This window comes from Rhineura floridana, chromosome 13, assembly GCF_030035675.1.
Source record: "Rhineura floridana isolate rRhiFlo1 chromosome 13, rRhiFlo1.hap2, whole genome shotgun sequence".
Taxonomy (NCBI): domain Eukaryota; kingdom Metazoa; phylum Chordata; class Lepidosauria; order Squamata; family Rhineuridae; genus Rhineura; species Rhineura floridana.
In genome coordinates this window covers 25,557,097-25,581,556 of record NC_084492.1, presented here as the reverse complement: position 1 = coordinate 25,581,556, position 24,460 = coordinate 25,557,097, and the positions used below count along the sequence as shown (strand labels likewise).

The following is a 24,460-nucleotide window of genomic DNA, read 5'->3' as shown; positions in this document are numbered from 1 at the left end:
CGCGATCTCTTTGGGAAAGGCGCCGTCTTGTTTTCCTCCATCGCCTTCTACTTGCTCCAAAAGAGGGACGCCCCTTTCCTCCTCCTCCTCCTCCTCCTCCTCCTCCCTCCCTCCCTCCCTCCCTCCCTGCCTCTCTCTCTCTCTCTCTCTCAAGACTCTTGCTGGCTTGTTTTTTTTAAAGGGTCGGCGCTCCTCAGTCCTAGATTTTCTTTCCTTTTAAACCTGATTCCCCTGAATCACCTTCTTCTTGGAGGATTTCCTGGGAACGGGATGACTTGAGAGAATCAGGTAAGGGAGCGAGCCTTCAAGACAGGGCGATGGCTTCCGAGAAGGGGTTTAGTGGTCCAGGGTCGGGGGGGCGGTCTGAGACCCTTGACTTTTTTTGGGAGCAAGGTCCCAACAGGGTCCCTCTGTCTCCAGCATCCTATGAGCCAATCAGCATGAAAGGGGAGAGTGTTAGCCACTGAGAAGAGTCTTCTAACATGCTTCCTTGTCCTTTCCTGCATTGAAGCAATCAGAGTGTAAGGAGGAAAGTCAGCTGCAGAGAAGACTCTTTTTCGTAGCCATTCCTCTCCCCTTCCATGTTCGTGGGCTCCTAGGAATGGCTGTTGTGGTGGTGGGAAACAGCATTAACACGGATCTCATTCTCAACCCCACAGCAAAAAAAAAGGGGGGGTGACTGGGACTATCATGAAGGGACTCTGCACTTCTGAATTAGCCACTACGCTCCTGCTTCCGAGTCTGCTGTGCTCAGTCAGAGCCCTGGGGGTGGCTTCCACGCCCTGTGGCCCTTGCTGGAATGTTACATGCGGGACGTGCCTAGGTGGGATTCGAACGCAGCTCTCGGCTGCTGGAGGGAGGGGGAGGGGGTGAGCGCCGCTTGCTGGGAACTTGGAAGCCCAGCTGCGCTCTGCGGGGGAAGCGAGCAGCAGCTCGAGAGATGGTGCCAGCCTCTGTCCGAGGGTAAGAGGTGAGTACAGGTCCCTTAAAAGAAAAAAAACACCTCGAACGGAAGGGAGCTAGCATTGGGAAACAATGAAGAGGTGGGTTTCTCTCCCCCCCCCCCCGTTTAAGAAATATCGGTGACGCGATGAAAGAGAGGAAGGGCACTTTTTGGACTCTTGTCCTGAGTCCTGACACAACAGAAGGCGCTTCTCTCGTCCGCCCCCCCCCCCCTTTCCCCGGCTCTAGTCAATTACACACAAGCCAGACAAGCAAGCAAACAAACGCCTTCGAGGCGGGTAATCTTGGCAACGTGTCTCCCCCGCTACGATGACTTGCTCGGTCGGGAGGCTGGTGGGTTTGGCTCTGTCTGTCTCTTTCACTCCCTGTGTGTGTGCGTGGCTTTAAAATCCAACCATTTGATCTCTGGGAAATACAACTTAATTTTCTCTTTCCCCCCCCCTTTCGCTCTCGCCCTCTTTCTTCTAGACTTTGTCTCACTGATGCCTTCGGCTGGAACGTCAGACGGTGAAATTCCCTCTCATAGGTTGAGCAGCGTGTTGATCTGAGAGGGAGTTTAAAAAAAAAAAAGAGCGAGAGAAAGGTCCAGTCTTTCGGTTTCTGCTCCTGGTTTGGACCCTACACACCACCGCGAAAGAGGAGAAGGAAGATCCTGACAGCGGCAGGAAGAAGGGAGAAGGGGAACACAATCCCTTGGAAATAACCGCGGAATTGGAGAAAGGAATCGCCCTCTCTGTTCCCTGAAACTGTCCCTGGGAAGAGCCGAGCCCAGATGGATCCTGGAAGGAAACCTTGGATGTCTTCCTTCTTGGGGGACTCCAGAAGACCCCATTCAGACCAAGGAATTTGAATTGTGGTTGCCGCAGAGTTGTTAGAGGAGGTGGGGTATTTTGTGAGGGTGCGCAGGGATTAATAATCATAATCTACCCGGCAGATTTCCGTTTCGCTTCTCGGGATCAATTCTTCCAACGTCACGACAGCAATTTTTCTGTGGACCAACTGGCTGTGGATTTGTATATGTGCTTCCAAAAACAAGAGAAGAGGGGTGGGGGAGACGAAATTGAGCTCAGTGGCTTTAGGTGGCATCTATCTCTAAAGTGTCTCTGTTTGTATTTCTGCTACCCCGGGACCAGCACCCGAGCACCCAACCATGTCTTTTCATTGCCATGGGAATTGACGATTTCTTAGCTTGGTTGTTTTGACCACCCTTCCGGTTTTCTCGCCTTGCCCTGCTCTCCAAAGTCGACATATATGAAATGGAAAATCGAGGGCTGTTCGGTGCCCTTTCTTACCTGATGCTTAATGCTCCCTTGCTCTTCGTGGTACAGGGTAAGTCACAAATTTCTTATGGTGGAGGGGGGAGAGTAACAAAATAAGGTCGCTAGTTTTCAGCCTGCTGTAAGTGGCATCCTTTAAGCGCCTGTGACACCTGGGGAAGGGGGGGTTTCCTGCCTTTTCTCACTGTTTCCATAAACTGTGCAGAGAAATTTTCATATATACAAAACAGATCTGATATCTGGAAGCCAAATGGCAAGGCGGATTAGAGGATGCTCCACTGATCGCGTGTTTTGCTGGCTGCTTGTTTTGGAGAAGGCGAGTGAGCTCATGCTGTTGGAAATGCAGGGGTCTGGGGGGGACTGATGCTGAAGCAGAAAAGAGTGCAGGCAGAGAATGTAGCCGGGGCTGCAGGTGCAAGACTGAGGGAAGCCTGCACTCTTGCTGCAGAGGGTGACAATCCCAAGTAAAAGGGAATGATGAGGGGGGGAAACAGCAGGGAGGACCACCACGTCCCAAACGCACAGACGGCAAAAGATGCAAAACGTGGCCATCCTTAGAACAAGGGTGGAATTGCGTCTCCTTGCAGGCTTTAGTTTTTGGTGGGGGAGATGTATGTACTCCCCACTTTTATATGTTCTCTCATTTGACACTTGTCTGATGTGGATGGGTGCCCAGACTGCAGTGATCACAGGGGGCGCTGGGAGGGGGGAGGAGAGTTGATGACAATCCCAGCCCCTTATTCACAGGGAGTCGCTAGTTTTCAGCCTCACTGGCTCCTGCTGTTTGCGATATGCCGTCATTTGCGGTTTTATGGATAACACTGTTCAGAGCATTTGAATGCAGAGGGGCTCGACTAGATGACTGTCAGGGTCTCTCCTCCCAGTCCCTGACATTCTTTAATTCCACAGAGTATGTGCAACATCTGTGGTGTGTTGGATAGTTCAGGAAAGCCGAGAAAAGTCCCTTCATCTGCAACATTGCATTTTCGGACTGTAGCGGAACAGCCTTGCCACGTCTTTTTAATCTCTCCCTGTTTGCCACCTTCTCCTCTCCTTTTTTTTTCTTTTGGTCTTCAGCTACATTCACAGAAGTTCCTAAAGATGTGACTGTTAGGGAAGGAGATGATATTGAGATGCCTTGTGCTTTCCGGGCCAGCGGATCCACCTCTTACTCCTTGGAAATCCAGTGGTGGTATCTTAAAGAACCCGCACGAGAGCTTGCCCACGAATTAGCCATCAGTGGCCCCGGGAGCAGAACTAAGGTAAACCAATTCTCACAAAGATACAAGCACATGCATAGAGCATTAACTGGCATGGTTTTTTTACAGACCATAGGGTTGGTAGGAGCAGAAAAGCAATTGGTGTTTTTTCTAAAAAAAACAATCTAGCAACATGTATCAAGAAAGCAGTGTTTCTGTGGTTGCTTCTGTTTACCTTCTCCTCATCCACACGTTAACAGGATGGATTCAGACAAAGAAGTGAGGAATTAAGTTCACTAAGGGATGTAACATTTGTCACAGAGGAATGCTTGCATGAATGTTCAGGAATGTTTTCAATCTACAGCTAGTTCACAAGTGCACATTTGGGACTCAGTGGCTTTAGAATCAAGTGGTGGCATGCATGTGTGAATGAGCCACCAAAGATCAGGGCTCACAGATAGAGCTTGCATATTGCCATGCATCCATTCGTGTGCCGATCAGATCCACACATTCAGCTGCAAGGCTTCAAGGGATGAGAAATCAAGTAACATACATGCATGTGTGAACTGGCCTTAAATGGTGTGTTTCACCACTCCCAGGGTCATCAGTCCACATTTCAACTTTGCTCCTGGATGGGGTGAGCCACCACCTCACATTTTGATAGTGATGCATCATAGCATCAACATAGAAAGTGGGTACTCAAATGCCAAATAAGCCTGTGGTGATGTCACCACATTGCCTGGTTGTCTGAATAGAAGGTGAGACGGGTTGACAACAGAAAGGAACCCAGAATCCTGGGTTCTCAGCTGATGTGGAACAGGTGGGGTGCTAGAGTTTATTCAATGGTAAAAAAAAACGGTTGTCAGCAACATGAGAAATGCCGTTGTATGGAATTTATGCTTTGCAATTAAGATTAGGATGCAGGTGCTCCCTCTGCACAGGCATATGCACACAAAGTAAAATGCAAGCAACCTCCTTTGGTGAATATGTCTCTGAGGCCCACTGAAGCCCCAGTTGCTAATCTGCCTTTGATGGGATGTGGGGACAGAGATTGGTTATGTGCACTAGTGAGTGGTAATTGTTAATGGATTTACCTTTCATCCTTAACTGAGAGATGGATGCTTGGTGCATAACCTAGTGCATGATGCAATGTGGTCTGGGTGCTGCTGTGCCACAGAGTGTCTACTCTATTTACTCACCTACCTCTCCACTCTCTGCACCACCTGTGGTCTTTTTTCTGTTTGTATTAACACCACTGGAGACTGGTCTGTGAGGATGATTGGGACACTGGCCCACCAACCTCAGTCCACCATCCGTCAGCCTCCCACTTGCCTACCTTCTTACTTACAACCATTCTAGAGGGTGGCCCTGACTGTCAGCTTAGTCTCAGTATTGCCCTTGAAGAACTTAGCAGGGAGGAGGATGGGGACAAAACCAGAATTAGTTGGCTCTGCTTGACATTGGCTCTGGCTCCACTTGCTGTTCCGGCTCTCTATCTTCTGCCCAGCCATTCCTGATGGGCATCAGTCACCACTGATGAGTTAAGAGGGAGGAGGTTGATCTGCATCAGAAAATGCAGGGTGAATAAAGGGGAATAAAATGGATTGTCCATGTGGTGAATTGGGCAAGGACTGGGGAAACCAACTCGGCTATGAAATTGGGACAGTCACTAAACCTCAGTCTTACCTTACAGCACCCTTCCTCACCCTTGTGCCCTGCAGAACTTTTGGACTACAGCACCCTTCAGCTCCAGACAGCACAACAAATAGTCAGGGATGATGAGAGTTGGGGCCCATTTGGAGAGCACCAGGCTGGCGAAGGCTGCCTTACAGGGTTGCTGAGAGGATAAAATGTGAGGGTGATTATGTAAGCTGCCCTGAGTCTGTGGAGAATTTTTTTTTAATGCCATTAATTGAATAGAACTGTTACCCGATGATGTTGACTTTGGTTCGTTAATGATATGGACATTAAATTATTAAATATTGATATGAGGAGGGAAAGCAGTCATTCTGAAGAAGACATCATAATTCAAGAAGAGCTGTGGCTCAGCGGTGAAGCATCTGTTTTGCATGCAGAAGGTCTCAGGCTCCAGCCCCAGCATCTCCAGGTAGGGCTGGGGAAGACTCCATGGGGAAGAGTCACTGCCAATAACGTAGACGTTGCTGAGCTAGATGGACCAATAATGTGACCCGGTATAAGGCCCTGTGTTCCTTTGTTTTCAAATGATGCATGCATCTCCTTGCACAAATGTTTTCTTAGAACAGGCCTCTTCCTGTCACACAGTGAGAGACTGGTGGGGCGGAAGGGAGGAGGCCAACAGTAGGTGGAGCCACAGCCAATGACAGGCACAGCCACAGCCAATGACTGGCAGAGCCACCTACAGTAATTCTAGCTTTGCCCCCCTCCTCCTCATCCTTCAAAGGCAATATTGAGACTGAGGAGGAGGAAGCTGACCCCTGCTGTGCACTGCCACCCCCTGGACTGGCTGTAAGTAAGAAGGTAGGCAGGTGAAGGATGGCTGAGGTCAAGTTGGTGGGGCAGTGCCCCATTTGCCCTACTGGACCAGCCTTCGCTGCTCTCACATGGGGGAAGGAATGCCTCTTTTTCAGATAGCCTTCACCATATGTAATTCGTGTAAGTATTTCTATTGCAAAATTATTTTAAAAAATAAGAATCTGCTGCCTGGTTGATTAGGGGAGCACCTTTTCACAGCACAATCCTATGTGTCACTGCACTGAAGTAAGTTTCATTGACTTCAGCAGGACTTACTCCCAGGTAATTGTGTATAGGATTGAAGCCTAAGTCACACAGAGTGTTTTCAATGGAGTTGTTGATTAGCTGTTGGAGCTCTTGGAAAATAATACATAAAGAAATCTGAACATTTGCTCTAGTAAGAGAGGGACTAATTATAGGAATACTTCTGATTTGCCCGTTTCTTTTGGTGAAAGAAACCCGTATAAGATGTGCCAGTCATTACCAATGAAAATAGGACCAGCTAAACAATTAAATATGAACAGACATTATTCTAAAACACTGGTGAAGGATGGTCATGATACAGGACACCATGTTTGGGGGGTGTACATCTAAGTCAATGTAAAGGTATGCCTAAAAATGTAATGTGTGGATATGACAGGAACAGGTCTGAAAAATGCATGCATCGTACAGGAAGACATGCAAAAAAGGCAGGATTGGCTATGCTTCTCTGTTGTGTGTATCGAGGTTTGTCTCCACATCGTATATGAAATGGCCATTGTACTCAGTGGCCTTCTAGGCCCCTTCCAACTCTACGATTCTTTGATACAATGCTATGATTCAGCAGTGGCTGGTGTTCATCAGGACTGATGCGGCAGTAGGCAGAGAGGCCAACAGGAGGTGGAGCTGGACCCACTGACAGGCAGAGCCAACTCGTTCTAGGTTTGTTCTCATCAGCCTCCCTGCTGAGTTCTGCAAGGGGCAATATTGACACCGAGGAGGAGAAGGTGGACAGGCAGTGTCACCTCCTGGCCTGGACGTAACTAAGACGGCAGCCAGGTGGTGGCTGGCTGAGAGTAGAATGAGGTTGGTGGGTCAGGGCTCCATTAACCCTAGTGGACCAGCCTGTCTCATTCTCACTGCAAACTCAGTGGGCAAGACCAACAAATGCCATGATACTGCACTGCTATCAAGTGAGCATTCCATTCCCTAGCCAGATTTATCTGCCATTCAAATAAACAAACCCAGGGGTAGGTTGTTTGATACAGTGAACTTTTTCGCTGCAGATGATTCATTATGGTTGTTAGCTTCCTTCCTCTCTCTCTCTCTCTCTCTCTCTCTTTCTCTCTCTCTCTTCCAATCCTTTTCTGGTGGGATGCCACCTGTGCAAATGTCCACCCCCCTGGAGCTGCTACAGGATAACTCTGCAGTGGGATGATTTATCTATGCGCTGGCACATAATAATTAACATGTAGAAAAGGAGGAGCAGGTTACACCTTAGGGGTCCTTTCCTGAGCCAGGCAAAGCTTTGTGGTTGGCTCCATTTTTAATGCCCAGACTGACATTGACCAATTCTTTGCAGCCCACTCACTGGGGCTTCTGCTGACGAAAAGGGACCAGAAAATGTCTGTAAATGTCTGTATATATGTCTGTGCATGCTCAGAAGGAGGAAGGGCTTGTATACAGCAGGGAGCCCCATGGAAGTGGGTGCAATGGGTCTCTGAACAGAGGCATACATGTTGACCCCTTTGAGCAAAGGGTGAGCCATCTCCTATAGGGGTGGTGAGCATGTTTTACTCCCATTACAACTCCAAATACACTGTTTTATTTTTTCTTGGTAGGAATAAACAGTACTCATTCATTTATATAGGAAAATGGAAAGAGGCAAACTCAGGTACACCACTGGAGTGAGGATGGGGGGGGTAGCACTGCTACCAGTGACTCGTGCAATGAACAAGTGCAGCCTCCTTCCCAGTAGTGTAGTGGTAAATTCAGAAGTGCAGGATCCCTTCATGTTAGTTAGAACCATACCCCCCATTTATTTTTTTTGCTGCTGGGTTAAGAATGAGATCCTTGTTAATGCCTTCTCCCACAACAACAGACATCCCTAGGGGCCACTCAGCACAAAAGGGGAGAGTGTTAGCTGCTGAAAAGTGTCTTCTCAGTGGCTGACACACCTCCTTTCACTCTGATTGACTCCAATCAGCAGGAAAGGACAAGGAAACACGTTAGAAGACTCTTTTCGGTGGCTAACACACTCCCCTTTCATACTGATTGTCTCACAGGATGCTGGAGACATAGAGACCCTGCTGAGACCCTGTTCCAAAAAAAGTAAGGGGTCTAAGACCCCCTGAAACCCTGGACGACTACACCCTTGCTACTTCCAGCTGTGTCCTTTAGCTGTAGCCACTGCGAATCAAGCCTGCCTCCATTTGTGAAGCCTGACCTTGCCATATGCATAGCCCCACCCTGGGTTCTGTTCCTTGGTCACATCAAAGTGTGGTAGATTCTTAGAACTGATTTTTAGGTGTGATCAATTAGACCCAGTGCCGGATTTAGGCATAAACTAAACAAGCTACAGCTTAGGGCCTCACAATCCGCAGGGGCCGGGCCTTCAAGCTTTATATAGCTTAGGGCCTCAACAAGTCTAAATCCAGCACTGATGAGACCTGCAACAAAATGTTGCAGTAGACTGTTGATCAAGATTCCAGTTACTCCATTCCATAAACACACACACAATTCCCCCCTCCCCAAAGTCAAGCAGCATTCCATGGCCAGTGGCCAAGCTCCGTCCCCATTGGACTGTTCTTAAGTGTGTGTCCCCCTTTCATTTATTTCCTTAAGGTTATTTGCATTTCAGGTAGGGTTCCCCCAAGATTTACATCTTGCGTTGCTATTGTAGCTACAAAAGGAATGGCACTCACAGCTTTACCATCAGAAAGAGATTTAATGATAGAACCAGTGGCTCTTTGGAGCTGGAGCTATTAAGGTAGAGTTTAGAGTGTTCTTTTCCAGCCACAGAGCTATTGCCTAAAATGTGCTCCTCTTGAATCTATAATATCCCAGTTATACTCGCAGAAACATAGGAAGCTGCCTTATACTGAATAAGACCATTGGTCCATCTAGCCCACTATTGTCTACACTGACTGGCAGCAGCTCTCTGAGGTTTCAAACAGGGTCCCTCCCCAGCCCTACCTGGAGATGCCAGGGACTGAACTTGGAGCCTTCTGCATCTCATTTTCTTCTAAAAACAGCCATGAGAAAGAGACTATTTGTGGTGGAGCCACATCATTGGAGAGCTCTCAACCTTTCCCCCCAGTGCTGTGTCCCTGATCGAAATGTCCCCACCCCAAGCCATGGAGAGGAATACATACAAGCACAATATGAGTATGCATATGCTTCCCCTTCTATAACTAAGGACAGCTCTGGGAAGGAGAGTGTTCAGGGATCATGGCATGGGAGGAGTTAGACTCCTCTTTTCCCATCCCATGCCCCTGATCCAAATTGCTCCCCCCCATCTCATGTCTGCTTTTAGAACAAAATTACATAATCCAATCTCTTATTCTTTAATAATTCTTTAATAAGCAGCCATGCCAGACGTTCTTTCTGGTGGAAAGTGATCATTCTTCTTGCAAGATCAGAGGCACAGCTTTTACACACTAAAGATGATCATTAGGAGGAAAGTCCAAAGGCAATTATTCTGGACTCAGTCCTTGAGCTGAGAAACTTCGGATCCGGCTTCCCCAAAATCAGGACTGTGTGGATTCATTGATTCAATGTCCTGCAAAGGACCTCAGCCTTCCCTGTGTCTCACAGGCACTGAATACTTAATGGGACTGAGTCAAAACCGGATGTGTTTCAAGGTGAATATTTTTGCAAAAGGGCTACTTTGGGGGATACGAGATGGGGTGAATGCATAAGGTGGCAAAATACTGACAGTGCAGTTGCATAGCCAGAGACCCCGATCATCACACACACACACCAACCACATTCAAACAGTACACCCCTCACTGGTGCCTGGAATTCAAGTATCGGCACCCCAGAATGAGCAATTTTTTGCAGCCCCAGTTGGCTGCTGCTGCTTTAGTGCCATTGCTTTCTTGCTTTCTCAAATAGATCTTCTACTGAGGAATAGTGAGATCACTTTGCCACCCATCAGTCTTGGCTATGTGATGACATCACTGAGGGCAATGTTGTCACTCTGAACTGGCTTTGTTTCCTATCAATGTCATTGTTGCCTAGCCAAACCTGATTGGCTACATGATAATGTCACTACTCCTAGAAAGACTTGATCTGATGAGGGAATGGCAGGCAATGCTCCTGGAGCAGCAGGGATGCTTTTGTGCTAAAAATGTTCTGTTGCAAACATTCGGCTAAATTGTGCAGAAATATGCAAGTGTGCTTGATTTTGATAGAAGTCAGGTTTGTTTTTTTAATCTCAGTGCAGGATTCGAGTTATACTGAGGGGAGTGTTTTAGCACAGAGTAACACATATCCAGATTAGAATGCATCCTTGCTGAACAAGTTTAGTAGATGGAGAACATTGGATGTAACTACCGGTGGCCCAAGTTTAGTTCCTCTCTCAGCCACAAGGTGGCCTTAAATCCCTCTCTCAGTCTAACCTGCTTCATGGGGTTGTTGCAGGTCTGGTGTAAGGAGCAGGCACTGCTAGGCACCTGCAAAGGCCCACACCCTTGCAGGGGACCCACTGCCACTCACTCAACTCTCATGGTCCATGTCTCCATCCTGCTCATGATCGCCACTCATTCACCTACCCTCCAAACATGCAAGCAATGACAGGAGCAAGGAAATTGAGAATCCTTCTCCACCTCCTTTGTGTTCCTCCATCCACTCCACTGGCAGTTGTGTGGATTGGGCCCAGGGAGCAGGTGAATGAATAGGCAGCAATGCCTTGGAGAGGAGGGGGGAGGCCCACTGGAGGGAGCAAGGGCAATCCAGAAACTAAACCTGGCATTGGGTTATTGAAAGGATCAACTTGGGAGTTGATAAATCAAGGAGCCCAGGGTGTCCAGCGCAACAGTGATAAAACAATACTATTACAAAAGAAAAGAAAAAAAGGAAACAATTAAAAACATCTAAAAACATTCTAAAACAATCATATACTCTCACAGATCATAATTTTAAAGTCGCCAGGAACAATACCTTTCAGACATAAAATGTCTAGATAAATAGGAATGCCTTAAAGTTGTTCCTGAACGTTAATAATAAGTGATGCAGAAGCACCTCACTAGGGAGGGCATTCCAGAAATGGAAGACCACCACAGAGAAGGCCCTGTTATGGGTCAGTGCCAACAGGGCTTCCTCTGCTGATCAAAGGGCCTGAGAAACCAACATAAGGAAAGGCTTGACTATGTTTATTTTCTCACGATGGTACTTTGAGATCCTCATCAGAGCTTTTCTCTAAGTTGCTCTAACTTCAGAAGTACTGGGGAGAGGGCCTATTCAGTGGTGGCACCCTGGCTTTGGAATGATCTCCCCAGAGAAGCTTGCTTGGCACCCACTCTGATGTCTTTCTGGTGCCAGGCAAATACTTTTTTTAAAAAAAATCCAGGTTTTGTTTTGTTGGTTTTTTTTAGCTTCTTAACATCTTTTGAGGGTTTTTCTTTCTTTTCTTCTTTTGGATGTTGCTTTTATAGAGTTTTGCTTATTTGAATGTATTAAGGGCTGCAATCCTAACCCCACTTGCCTAGGAACAGGATTTAAGATTGCATTGTAAGATGCCTTGATTGTGAGTTTGAAGGGCAGGGTATAAATCTAATCAAACAAATAAATAACAGAAAAGGCTGTGTGGCAAAACAATGGCTCAAAATCCAGTTCACCAACAAGCTCCCTTTCCTAACTTCCACCATTTCTTTTGGAACTGTTAGCTGCTTGCAACAGAACCAATGAACTGACTTGCAGCCATTCCTGACCTCAGCTGCTGCTATCAGGTAGCAAAATAACTGCATGAGAGCCACCAACTGAGGCCAGTTGTCTTTCACCCAAACAGTGAGTTAAGGACCAACTGAGTGTATCCTCAATCAAGCAGATGTGGTCTGCCCTATTCAGGGAAGAGAACCGTGTCTGTTAAATGGCTGTGTGTCTGAAGTTATTCCTGTGCTTAAGAAGTCCCTGTTTAATTTCCCTCTTTTCTTTTCCAGGTAGCAAATAAAGATGCAACGAAGATCAGCGTAAGTGTGGCTCATAATATATTCTGCTTTTTTGTGGGCATCTGGTTGGAGAAGGGGGTATAGCTCTCTGGCAGGGCAGAGCCTTTCCGTATAGAAAAACCAAGGTCCAATCCTGGATCAACTCCAGTTTAAAGATCTTAAAGAGCAATATTTGGAAGGACTTTCCCACAAAGATGGGGCACTGATTTTTCAGAGTATTCAGCCACCCCTTAAATCCTTTTATCTCATCCTTCTCCGTGCCATGTCAACCTTCTACGGCAGGGAAATGTGTGGTCCTCCAGATGTTGCTGGGTTACAACTCCCATCTGCCCCAGCCAGCATGGCTAATGTTCAGGAATGATGGGAGTTGGACTCTAATAACATCTGGAGGGCCACAGCTTCCCCATCCCTGCACTAGAGAATAGGTGGGCAATTTGCAGCCTTAGATCCAGTGGCGGCTGGCGGCTCCATGTCAGTGGGGCAATGGAATCCACTCCAGGTTTTAGTCCAAATGTTCAGAAAGCTGTCCAAGGGACCTTGCACAGCTCCCTGAATGTTCGGACTAAAACCCAGAGCGGATTCCACTGCCCAACTGACATGGAGCCACCCATTGTCCATGCTTAGGTCTACATACAGCCCTCAGCCCAACTTTGTGTGGCCTTTGGCCTAATTTCATGTAAGTTATATACAAGTTATAAGCTTGGTGTAGTGGTTAAGGTGTTGGACTATGACCTGGGAGACCAGGGTTCGAATCCCCACACAGCCATGAAGCTCACTGGGTGACCTTGGGCCAGTCACTGCCTCTCAGCCTCAGAGGAAGGCAATGGTAAAACACCTCTGAATACCGCTTACCATGGAAACCCTATTCATAAGGTCGCTATAAGTCAGAATTGACTTGAAGGCAGTCCATTTCTTTATATAAGGAGAAGATAAACAGAGGGAGGGGGAGAGAGTGGGAGAGACTCCACCCACTTTTGGCTCCACCCTTGCCTACTTTTTATTCTGTCCCTACCTATGACCAATATGTAGCCCAAAACAGATTACCCTTAAGGTAAGCACCCACTCCTGCACTAGAACAACCTAATAATCTGTGTATGTACACACACAAATCCGGGTTTGAATGAAAGGTTCCCCCTTCTTAAGGGAAAAATACTCCCTTCTTGCAGGACATATGTGAGGAGGGAAAGGTCACTTAGCAGGAACAGAGGAAGCTGCCTTATACTGAGTCAGACTGTTGGTTCATGTAGCTCAGTATTCTCCACACAGACTGGCAGCAGGTCTCTAGGGTTTCAGACAGGGTTTTCTCCAGCCCTGCCTGGAGATGCCAGAGACTAAACCTGCATGCACAGCAGACGCTCCACCACTGAGCTATGCCTACGACCCTTTGCATAGAAGGAACGCTACAAGGGAGCTTTTTCATGGCAGAACATGCACTCTCCCCCAAAGAACCCCAGGATCTATAGTTTGGAGGGGGGATCTTTAATAGATCATTCTCAGCACCCTCACCAAACTATAATCCTCAGAATTTTTCCAAGGACATTTCAACAGTTACATTGGCATAAGACCAAGATTGATTGATTAAGTTCATTTATATGCCACCTTTTCATAGCAAGCTGTGCTCAAAGCAGCTTGCCACAAACAGTCAAAACATCAAAATGCAAAGCATCAGGGTAAGGGAGAGAAATCAGTTTACAAAAAGCAACAAGTTGGCAAATATAGAATAAATCATATTACAAAAGAAACAGCCTAGACTTAAATATGAGAGCCAGTGTGGTATAGTGGTTAAGGTGTTGGACTATGATCTGGGAGACCAGGGTTAGAATCCCCACACAGCCATGCAGCTCACTGGGTGACCTTGGGTCAGTCACTGCCTCCCAGCCTCAGAGGGAGGCAATGGTAAACCACCTCTGAATACTTTTTACCATGAAAACCCTACTCATAGGTTCACCATCAGTCGGAATTGACTTGAAGGCAGTCCATTTCCATTTAGACTTAAATGCAACGCAGACAGTGAACTGACATCAGAGCTCCAGATGCAAGCCTTATTACATTCCAAGGAGCCTCAGCAGGGGCCGGCTTAAATACAGTTCAGAGGGAAGGCGTCCTCTCACCAGGCTAGGTGGCTTACAGCTGGCTCCTTCTTCTGTCCTCCAGAGGACACCAACAGCAGCAAAAGGGGGGTGCTAGGGAGGCCAGTGATGGCGAATCCCCTTGGCTGCTTCACATACTGGGACATCTTCCAAAACTTGCTTCACCCCTAGTGAAATGAAGTGACGTACACACTTTCCCACCTGCTAGATTTGGGGGGGGGCTGGTCTTTTAGTTGATTGCATCTTAGGCTCCATCTTCGCCCACCTCTACCAAGTTTGTTTAGATTACATTGCAAAGAACAGTGGCATTGGATTTGAAACAACCTCCTATCACTGGTTTCTCTATGCTGGTGTGTTTGTGTGAAACATTGAGTCTTACTAGATCAACATTTAACAGAAAGCGGAATCTTTGGGGTTTGTTTGATGAAGCACTTTGGAACTGAGATTTATTTAAGCGAGGGCAACCTTTTTAGAACAAGAGGCATCCCTGAGAGTAGCAGACATTTTGGCAATTCTTGAATCATTTCCAGAGAGCAAAAAGAAATAACAATAATAATGACAACATGCTATGTGTGTGTTTCTGCGTGCATGCGTGTGTGTGTACATATTTAAGAATATGGATATATCACAGAAAAGAGAGTAATGGATAAAGCATTGTGCCAGACCTGAGAGTAGTGGCTACCCGGAGATGGAATTTCAGAAGTAGACGTCGTGGATGACATTTCAGATGGGGACAAAAGGAAAAACAAAGAAACATATTGGCCAATGCATCTGTTGTTGTTGTTGTTGTTGTTGTTGTTGGAGATGGATTGTGATCACTCATAGCAATGAGGTTCTGTTCACCTTTGGGGAAACTAATGTATCTTCTCCCAAGAGGTATGATATTTGCTGACTGGGATTGTGTGTGCTTTGCAGAGGACTAAATGCAGAAGCTGTGTTTTCTGATTGGGTGAGGAGTGTGGAGGGCTGCATTTATTTTGGGGAAGGAGAGATGATGAATGAATGGCTGGGTGCTGTTGGATGCATTTATTTCTGCAAGGGAACGAAGGCAGGATTGGAGAGGCCCAGCATGCTGAGGTTGTTTCTGGACAGATGATACATTTTAAATGCATCACTGCTGGAAGGGGGTGGGGAGGATGTTTAGGATTCGTGGCTAGTTGTTGACTGCAGCAGAGAGATGCATTTAATTAAGGGAAGGAGGAAACAGAATTAGCGGCCAGTGTTTGATTTCAGATGCGTGCTTGGACTTATTCCTTGGGGGGTGGGGATAGAAATGGCCAAAAGCAATGACTAGTAGGAGTAGTATAATTGATTTTTGGGGAAGAAGACAAATTGAATTTTTGGAGAGAGAAGAAAGAGTACCACCAGAAGACTTTTTTAAAAAAAAGATCACTTTAGGGAAGGTCCACAGAATGGCTTGATTTTTTTTAAGGAGTTGTTCCAGTCATTGGGTGCTATATCAAATATCATTGCCTAATTTCAGCAGAGATGGAGGCAGGACTCAAGCTCCTTGAGAAGTAACATATCTCCCTTGCAAGTCCAGATCCATTCTCTCTCAGGTGTGTAGATGTATGAGGAAAAGATGCTCTGCACATGCTTTATAATGTATTGCATTATAATGCATATTCCACTCTTGATCAGTAGCACTGAAAACAGGTTCCAAGACTGCAGTTTGGTTAGCTACAGCTCCACACTGATCTCTGGTATAACGTACAAAGCCTTCTCCTGCTTATAATCTTATTACCTTTGACTTCTTCCCTATATATCTTAATGGGTCTGAATATCAACAAGAGTGCTTTTGCCACCAGTACCAATATTTTGTGTTCTAGGAACTGGAGGTAGGCTTGTTCTACTTAAGGCCAACATCTCTGAAGTCAGATCTCCAGGTTTTAATTGTGCTTTTAACAGTAATTTCTTATTATTGTGGTTGCTGGTAGTAGTAGTAGAAGATGACTTATAGATAGTGCTGCAGGTTCCAAAACTGGGGAGCAGATATTTATTTTGGAATACAGATAGCGACTTTAGAGCAATTTGTCTAGAGCATGGATAGGCAACCTGTGCCCCTCCAGGTGTTGTTGGACTCCATTCCCCATCCACCCCAGCCAAATTGGTTATGGTCCAGGAGAATGGTAGTTGTAGTCCAGCAGACAGGGAATTGCTGCCAGCCAGAGGTCCAGATCCAGAAGCAGCTAACCTTCCACATGTCATTTTCAGAGGTGGCCACCAATCTGTCAATTACCTGGTGTCATATGGTGTTTAGGCAACTGGAATGTCAAGCCACAGCTGCTGTGCAGGGTGACAGAAGGTGCCAAATTCAAAAAGCACCAAATTCAAGCCATGGCTGCAAAGAAGAGTGCACTCCCAATTCTTTCTTTGCAGCTGTGGTTTGAATGTTTTTTTTTAACTTTCCTGGCCTGAACTTCTCATGCCTGATGTCATATGACATATTTATTTCTTACATTTCATAGAATCATAGAATAGTAGAGTTGGAATGGGCCTCTAAGGCAATCGACTCCAACCCCCTGCTTAATGCAGGACTCCAAATGAAAGCATACCCGACAGGTGGCTGTCCAGCTGCCTTTTGAATGCCTCCAGTGTTGGAAAGCCCACCATCTCCCTAGGTAATTGTTTCCATTGTCATATCACTCTAATAATCAGGAAGCTTTTCCTGATGTTCAGCCAAAATCTTGCTTGCTGAATCTTGAGCCCAGGGTCCCTCCAGATATTATTTTTAATGTGCATTCATGACTATTTATGCTCATTATGATATCAGGGCAGTTATAAGCAATCCTGCTTTCAATATTTTTTGCACCTGCAAACATTTCAGGGCAGACATACTAATTTGTTTCCAATTTATATCCCACCATTCCTCCAAGGACCTCAAGGTGGCGTACAAACACTGTTCTTCCCCTCCCAATTTTATCCTCATGAGAATCCTGCGAGGTAGGTTAGGTTGAGAAACAGTGACTGGCCCAAAGTCACCCACTGAGCTTCATGCCTGAGTGGGGATTTGGACCCTGGTCTCCCAAATCCCAGTCTGATACTATAAGCACTCTAACAACATCTGAAGGGCTACAGGTTTCCTATCCCTGGGGTAGAAGGAATGGCAATGCTTCTGAAGAGGTCCACTATTTTTGAGAGAACCGTACAGAGGCTACAATGATGGCAAGTACAAAAGACCAGTACAGGCTGTAGCATGATGGGGACTCAGTGTGAAGGCCCTGGGCACAAAGTTTCTTCTAATCTCAGCAGCCATTCTCCCTGGATGTCTGAACCACATTTTCAGAGCAGTCTGCACTTGTACTGACAACAGCGACTGCATCAGTTACAGACAGAATTACAACTTCAGTTTTTCATGAATGGCCTACTCTACCCCTCTGCAGAATGGAAGAGGACAGAATGAATAGCTGGAAAGATACTTGATTTGGGAGTGTGTTGTGGGTGCAACTGTACAGTTGCCTTGTGGAATCTATGATGCAAGGCAGGACTTCCCCTGCTGCTTTCCCCAGCTATTGTGGCCAAAGTAATGTGAGGTCAGCAGGTTTTAACCTTTGGTCCATGAGACCAAATCATGTAATCACGAGACAGTTTACGAGAGTGCTTAATCGCATTGGTCCATATAATCTACCATGGGTTTGATTGCAAAGAGCAATCTGTAACTACAAGGAAGCTGCACTGAGGAGTGATGACATTGCCACCATCATTGGGAACAAATGTATTGAAGGAACAAGTCTTTTGTGTCTGGAACCTAAGATATGGGGGAGAGCAATGGGGCCACTCTTAGTTGGTTTTGCAGTAGGAGGTGGTTGTGCAAGTTTTTGCCCTGCAGTTTGTTTGTTTGGAAAACTGGAAGAGAGTACTGCAGGCTCAAGCATTGTTCATTGAGCTAGGAAAGATGCAGAATTGGTAACATGTGCATTTCATGGGAGGTACCATAGCCAGTGTGGTGTAGTGGTTAAGGTGTTGGACTACGGCCTGGGAGACCAGGGTTCGAATCCCCACATAGCCATGAAGCTCACTGAGTGACCTTGAGCCAGCCACTGCCTCTCAGCCTCATGAAAACCCTATTCATAGGGTCGCCATAAGTCAGAATCGATTTGAGGGCAGTACACATGTGTGACACACCATAGGTGAGTGGAAGAGCAGCTGATTTGCATGTAAAAGGTGTCAGGTTCAATTCCTGGTATTTTGTGTGTGTGTGTGTGTGAAAGGCTCATAGGAACATAGGAAGCGGACTTATACCATTGGTCTGTCTAGCTCAGCACTGTCTACACTGACTGGCAGCAGATCTCCAGGATTTCAGACAGGGTTCTCTCCCAGCCCTATCTGGAGATGCCGAGGATTGAACCTGGGACCTTCTGCATGCAAGGCAGATGTTCTACCACTGAGCTATGGCCCTTCAGGTAGCTGGGAAAGACCTCTGCCTGAGACCCTGAACAGCTACTACCAGTCAGAGTAGAGAACACCGAAGGATGAATAATCTGACCTAGCATAATGCAGTTTCCTGTGTTCCTAGTTCTTCTTCACACATTAGAGAGACGCCACATGCCTTTGAAGAGCAGACATTGGCTGTGACCCTGGGGGACCTCTCTCAGATTGGGCATGGCTTTTGTGTGTGTTTGTGTGTATGCGTGTGCTTGCAACTACCAGCGCGATCCAATGGTTGTCTCCTTAGAAATGCATCCCACTGAGCCCCATGACACTTCCTCGCTCTTGAACATGCATGGCAGCGCAGATCCCTTTTGAGCCTCGCCCTGGAATAGATCCCCGACCCGAGGAGCTCCTCCCCCGGAAAATGGCCCCGCGGGACGGCTAAGGCCGCTTTCTCTTTGCAGACCGTGCGCGTCCAGGGCAACGACATCTCCCACCGGCTGCGGCTCTCCGGGGTGCGGCGGCAGGACGAGGGCGTGTACGAGTGTCGAGTGTCGGACTACGGCGACGAAGACACGCAGGAACACAAGGCACAGGCGCTGCTGCGCGTCCTGGCGCGCTTCTCCCCGCCCGACGTGCAGGCGGCCGAGGCGGTCTCGCACATCCAGAGCAGCGGCCCGCGCAGAAGCAGCCCGTCCGGACGAGCCACGGACGAGCCGGGCCTGGGGGACAAGCGCCTCCTGCCAGCGCAGAGCGAGGCCGCCGCCTCTTCTTCTTCCTCCTCCTCCTCGGCAGCCTCTGTCCCCGCCGCGGCCTCCTCGTCGTCGTCGTCGTCCTCCTCTGCCTCGTCCTCCAACTCGAGCACCACGACTATTGTGGCGGCGGCGGCAGCGTCGTCGGCCTCCCCTCCGCCGGGTAAAGCGACCATCCTCCGCCAGCAGCATGGATCAGGTAGGTGGAGGCGCAGCGACACCCGACGGGGCGCGGCGAGAAGCGCAGGGAGCTGGCCGCGGTGCTGCCTGCAGACCAGATTTGGCAGCGAGCGAAGGTGGACTAGGGCATGGCCTTGCCGAAAAGTGACCTCTAGGGCTTCTGTTGGGTTTCTCCTCCTCTCTGGGGAAACGGGCTCCTTTGCAGCTCTGTTGGGGAGAACCTAACTGCAGGTGGGAGTCCGCTTTGGGTCTTGTTCTTCTCGTTTCTCTTCATTTTATTTTTTTGTCTGTTTGTTTATTATTTGATTTGTATCCCGCCCTTCCTCCCGGCAGGAGCCCAGGGTGGCATTTTTAAAAACTAAATAAATAAACAGAGAGGGAGAAAGCCATCATTTAAAAAAAATAAAAAATAAATTACCAACAATGGAAAATAAAGATTTGCCATTTCTCCTCCTAACACACATTCATTTTAGTTTTTTTAAAAACTAAAAAACCCACAATGATTATCATTAATAATAATAATATTCATTAAATTTCTATCCCGCCCTTCCTCCCAGAAGGAGCCCAGGGTGGCAAGCGAGGGACAAAACTCTAAACACATCTTTAAAACAAAACAACTTAAAAACATCTCATGATGTATTTATGTTGTGAGTAGTGTAGTTTAAAAACCCTTACTTTGCCCTAGAATCTACTTTGTACTGCTCCTTCCTAGAGAGCTGGTGTGATGCAGTACTGAAAATGCAAGCTCTGCAGCCGTCCATGGAATTTTTGCCTCAATGGGCAGTGGCAACTGGTGGCTCCATGTCAGAATAGGTTTCAGCACCCTAGACAGCTCCTTGAAAGTTGAGACTAAAACTAGGAGTGGATTCCAGTGACTAGCAGCCGCCACTGTTTCCTTCCCCAACCTGGTGCTCTCCAGATGTTGTTGGATTACAACTCCCATCATCCCTTGAACACAGGAACCTGCCTTAAAAGGGCAGAGCCAACAATGTAGGAGATGCTTTGTGTATCCCTGTTCTCTCTCTCTTCCCCGCCTCCAGCGCTGAGATCAAATAAATTATTGCACTGAAACGCAGAGGAAGTTTCATTTTTTTAAAAAAATACATGGTGTGTGTCTGCATGACAGCTGATTTACCTTCCCTTACAGACGAAAGCATAATTGGAAGTCACTGTTCTGTTGCGTGTGCCCTGCCTCCAAATTTGGACGGGGGCTATAGAATGCAGACAGCCTACGTTTCAGTCTCTGGTTACAGAGAAAGCTACCTTGTACCTTATACTGAATCAGACATTGGTCCATTTAGCTCAGTATTGTCTACACTAACTGGGAGAGGCTCCCCACGGATTCAGGCAAGGAATCTTTCCCAGTCTTACTTGGAGATGGCAGGGATTGCAAAAACCTATCCGGACTCTGCGTTCATCATCTGAGGCCCTTCTTCACGTGCCCTCTCCGAGGGAGGTGCGGAGAATGGTGACATGAGAACCAGCCTTTTCAGTGGTGGCTTCCCGGTTGTGGAATGCTCTCCCCAGAGAGATGTGCCTGGTGCCATCATTATCAGCTTTTAGGCACCAAGCCAAGACATTCCTGTTCACCCAAGCATTTGGCTCTTTATTGGGGTCACAGGGTATGACGATACCCTAGCCTCTACTGGTGTTCATCTTTTAGAAGGGTAGGGTAGGATTTGCTCTTCTTATGTTACTGCAGAATGAGCACTTTCAGACAGTTAATGTTCTTTTATCTTTTTGATATATTTTGCATCATGTACGCTTTTATAATTGTAAGGGGTTTTTTAGACATTTTTTGTGGTAAACAACAAATAAATGTTAATGATAATAATTTTAAAAAATACGATGCTGGAGTAGACTGACCCTTCTTCTGATCCAGCAGGATTGTTCTTTTGCTTTATTGGTGGAGGCCAATCCATTAGGGCAAATGAGGCATTGCTCCACCAACCTGTCTGTGCTCAGCCAGCCCCCCTCCCCCCTTCTTCCTTCTTACTTGCAGTCAGTCCAGGGGGTGGCACTGGCTGTCAGCTTCCTCCTCTTTAGTCTTGCCATTGCCCTTGTAGAACTCAGCAGGGAGGAGAACGGGGTACAAAATTAGTTTGGCTCTGTCTAGCTTTGGCTCCACCTATTTTAGGTGGCCTCCCTGCCTTCCACTCTAACAGTCCCAATGGGCACCAGCCAGCACTGGTGCTATTATGTAGAAGCACCAACTAATGCAGGGATGTGGAGCCACCAAGTCTCTTTTGGACTGTGCTGCCTGCACTGGTCCTCCTAGATCCAGGGATGCCATTTGGACTGTGTGGTTTGTAGGCATCAAGCATGGAGACTCATGCTTGATGGCCCTTGAAAACCTTTGCATCTAGAAGGGCCCTTGGCAGATGAAAGTGTGTGTTTTATTCTAACCATGAAAGGGCAAGCAGCGGTTGAGAGGTAGAAATATGACTCTGCACATGGCTCTCTAGTGTCGTGCTGTTGCCCGCTCCCTGACTATAGAGGCAAAGCCCAGGATATGAAGGAGGGCTTACATAAGCCGTGTAGTGTGCCCTAAAGAGACACAATCTTATCCTCTGGTCCATCTATTGTGTGGCTTTTAATGGCACATATTTGCTCTGGGGTAATCTGAGACTTCAGACTTTTAAAAAGAAAAATCAGCCTCCCTGCACAGCTGATGTATTTTGCTTTATGTAGATAGCCTGAGAGTTACATAGTACATATGCCCTAATGAAACAGCCAGATCAAATTGTAATGGGCACAGTGCCATGCTAACAGATGGGCATAAACATTTGCAGCTAAAAGAGCATGTCAGATATGTCTGTTGGGGCAAAGATCCCCTGCCCAGATAATCTAGTCTTATCTAATCTATCTATCACACTACTCTATATCTCTGGTGATTGTACCTGTCTGTGAATAGGGGAAACCTTGTTAACAAGTCATTTGAAGATCAGATTAATGTTTGGGCAGAAAATGTAGCAGCCAGTTAAGGAGAAGTAATTTTAGACCACAAAAGAATTAATTGCAAGATGGGAAGATGCAATGGATAGAATGGGTCCCAAAATATGTTCTGAGGGCACATGATGCAACAACTTTGCAGGTCTGGTTCTGCTCAAGTTCTGTTTTGGACATTCACAGATAATGGCAGAAGAGAGGATACAACCAGAGGTGAATAGGGAGTACTTATGTCTGCAAACACCATCAAAAAGTCTTTCTACATTGTGTGATCATTTGTGGCATATGGAGTGAAGCTAACCACAGGAACTGAGAAAGAATGTAGCGGTGATAGCCAGATTCACTTACAGTTCAACCTGCTCCCCATGTAAGTTCATGGTGGGCTCCTCCAGATACCCTGTTTATTGAGTATTCATCCTGATTTGTTTGCACAAAGCTTATACCTGGTTTTTATTGAGCATTGGCTCTGATCTATTTGTGTGGAGGTTATATGACACTAAGCGTTACTCCTGATTTACGTCAGCAGCAGTTATGTGGTCTTCCGCATAAAAGTTTATATCACACTTTTTGGTGCATTTCCTCGACACTTTCCTAACTGTGAAGAGAATTTTTTTTTTTAATTTAAAAAGTGGATTTGTGGCTACGGAGCACTTTAATCCACTTTAACTGTGCAAACCTAAATCTCCAGTATGCCACTGAATCCTTCCCAGAAAGTACTGAGGGTAGAGACACACTTACTGTTCTGTCAGTTCCAGTGCATCTCCACATATCTTTTCTGAAACAGCGGGACAGGATGCTAGTCAAACTCCACCCATATTTACTGTAAAACTTCATCAGATCAGCTCGAGTGTGTTTTTTAAAAAATCACTTCAAAGAGATTTCACAACTGGTTGGCAGATCAACCCGTTCCCCCTCCAGGTGTGGCCAATGGAAAAGTTTGCTGTAGGTGACTAGTGTGCTCACAGCCTGTGTCTAGAGTATCTCATTGTATCCTAGGCCGAGGTTACAATGCAAATTTTGCATGCAGATGGTCCCAGGTTCAATCATCAGCATCTCCAGGACTGTGACTGACTCCTGTCTGAAACCCTGGACAGTCAGTAAGTGTAGACGATACAGTAATACCTCAGTTAACCAATCCTCCAGGAATGAAGCTCCTTGTAACCAAGACTTTATTTAAGGTGAAACTAACCAGCCTTGCTTTGCTATGGATAAACTTTCAAGCTTGTGCCTTTGCTTTAAAGTGAAACTGACTAGCCTGTGTCTTTGCTTTGCTATGGATAAACTTTTAAGCCTGTGTCTTTGCTTTACTAGGGTGAAACTGACAAGCCTGTGTGTTTGCTTTGCATTAAAGAGATCTCTTGCTTTCTCCCAGGGCTGGGGAGGGAAGGGTCCAATAGGAGTCAGAGGAGGAGAAGGAGGGGAGGAAGGAAGAGGGGGAGTGGGTGGGTACTGGGTAGGCACCCTTTAAAGCCCCTATTGAAGCTGTCCCACCATCTATGAGTGAGTGTAGGAACCTATCCCTATTCTTTCCATGTTATTCCTACCTCTGGTACCAAAGTTTCTGTTAAAGAAGTAATGTACAAGAATGCTTCTACTTTGTTAACTGAGGAATTACTGTACTGAGCTAGATGGACTAATGGTCTGAGGCAGTTTCCTATGTTCCTGTAAGCATAGCTATAGGGATCTTGGTACCCCATTCCCAGATTCAACTAAAAGGGGGAAGTGGAACATCATCATTATATCTCAATGTGTGCAGGAGGGGTGTTTCAGGAACTCTTCAGTTTTGTGAAGTACTGGCAGGAGTTTGCTGTACGTTCTGCAACTTTAGTTAAGTGCTACAGCACTACTAGCGCCCCTGTGTTTGTCTGATTTAGCCCTTTTTTCTGATACTGGCTTTCGCAAAATGTTAGTAAAATTCTCAATATATTCTTTATAACTGATTGACAGAAGGAAATGAATAATTGAGTTAATGAACAGCCCACGCACCAGTTCATATCTTAGAATATAATATACAAAATGTATACTCATCATGAAAGC

General features: G+C 46.6%; 1 protein-coding gene across 1 annotated transcript in view; it reads left to right on the top strand.

Moving 5' to 3' along the window:
* Positions 1–3,358: 3,358 nt before the first annotated feature.
* Positions 3,359–24,460, top strand: part of VSTM2B (V-set and transmembrane domain containing 2B) — a 41,272-nt gene continuing 20,170 nt past the window's right edge. Inside the window, exons 1-3 of the mRNA XM_061594264.1 lie at positions 3,359–3,502; positions 12,073–12,102; positions 19,007–19,493. Coding sequence (XP_061450248.1) covers positions 3,374–3,502; positions 12,073–12,102; positions 19,007–19,493 — 646 coding nt within the window. The 5' untranslated portion in view covers positions 3,359–3,373. The remainder of the gene's footprint in view (positions 3,503–12,072; positions 12,103–19,006; positions 19,494–24,460) is intronic.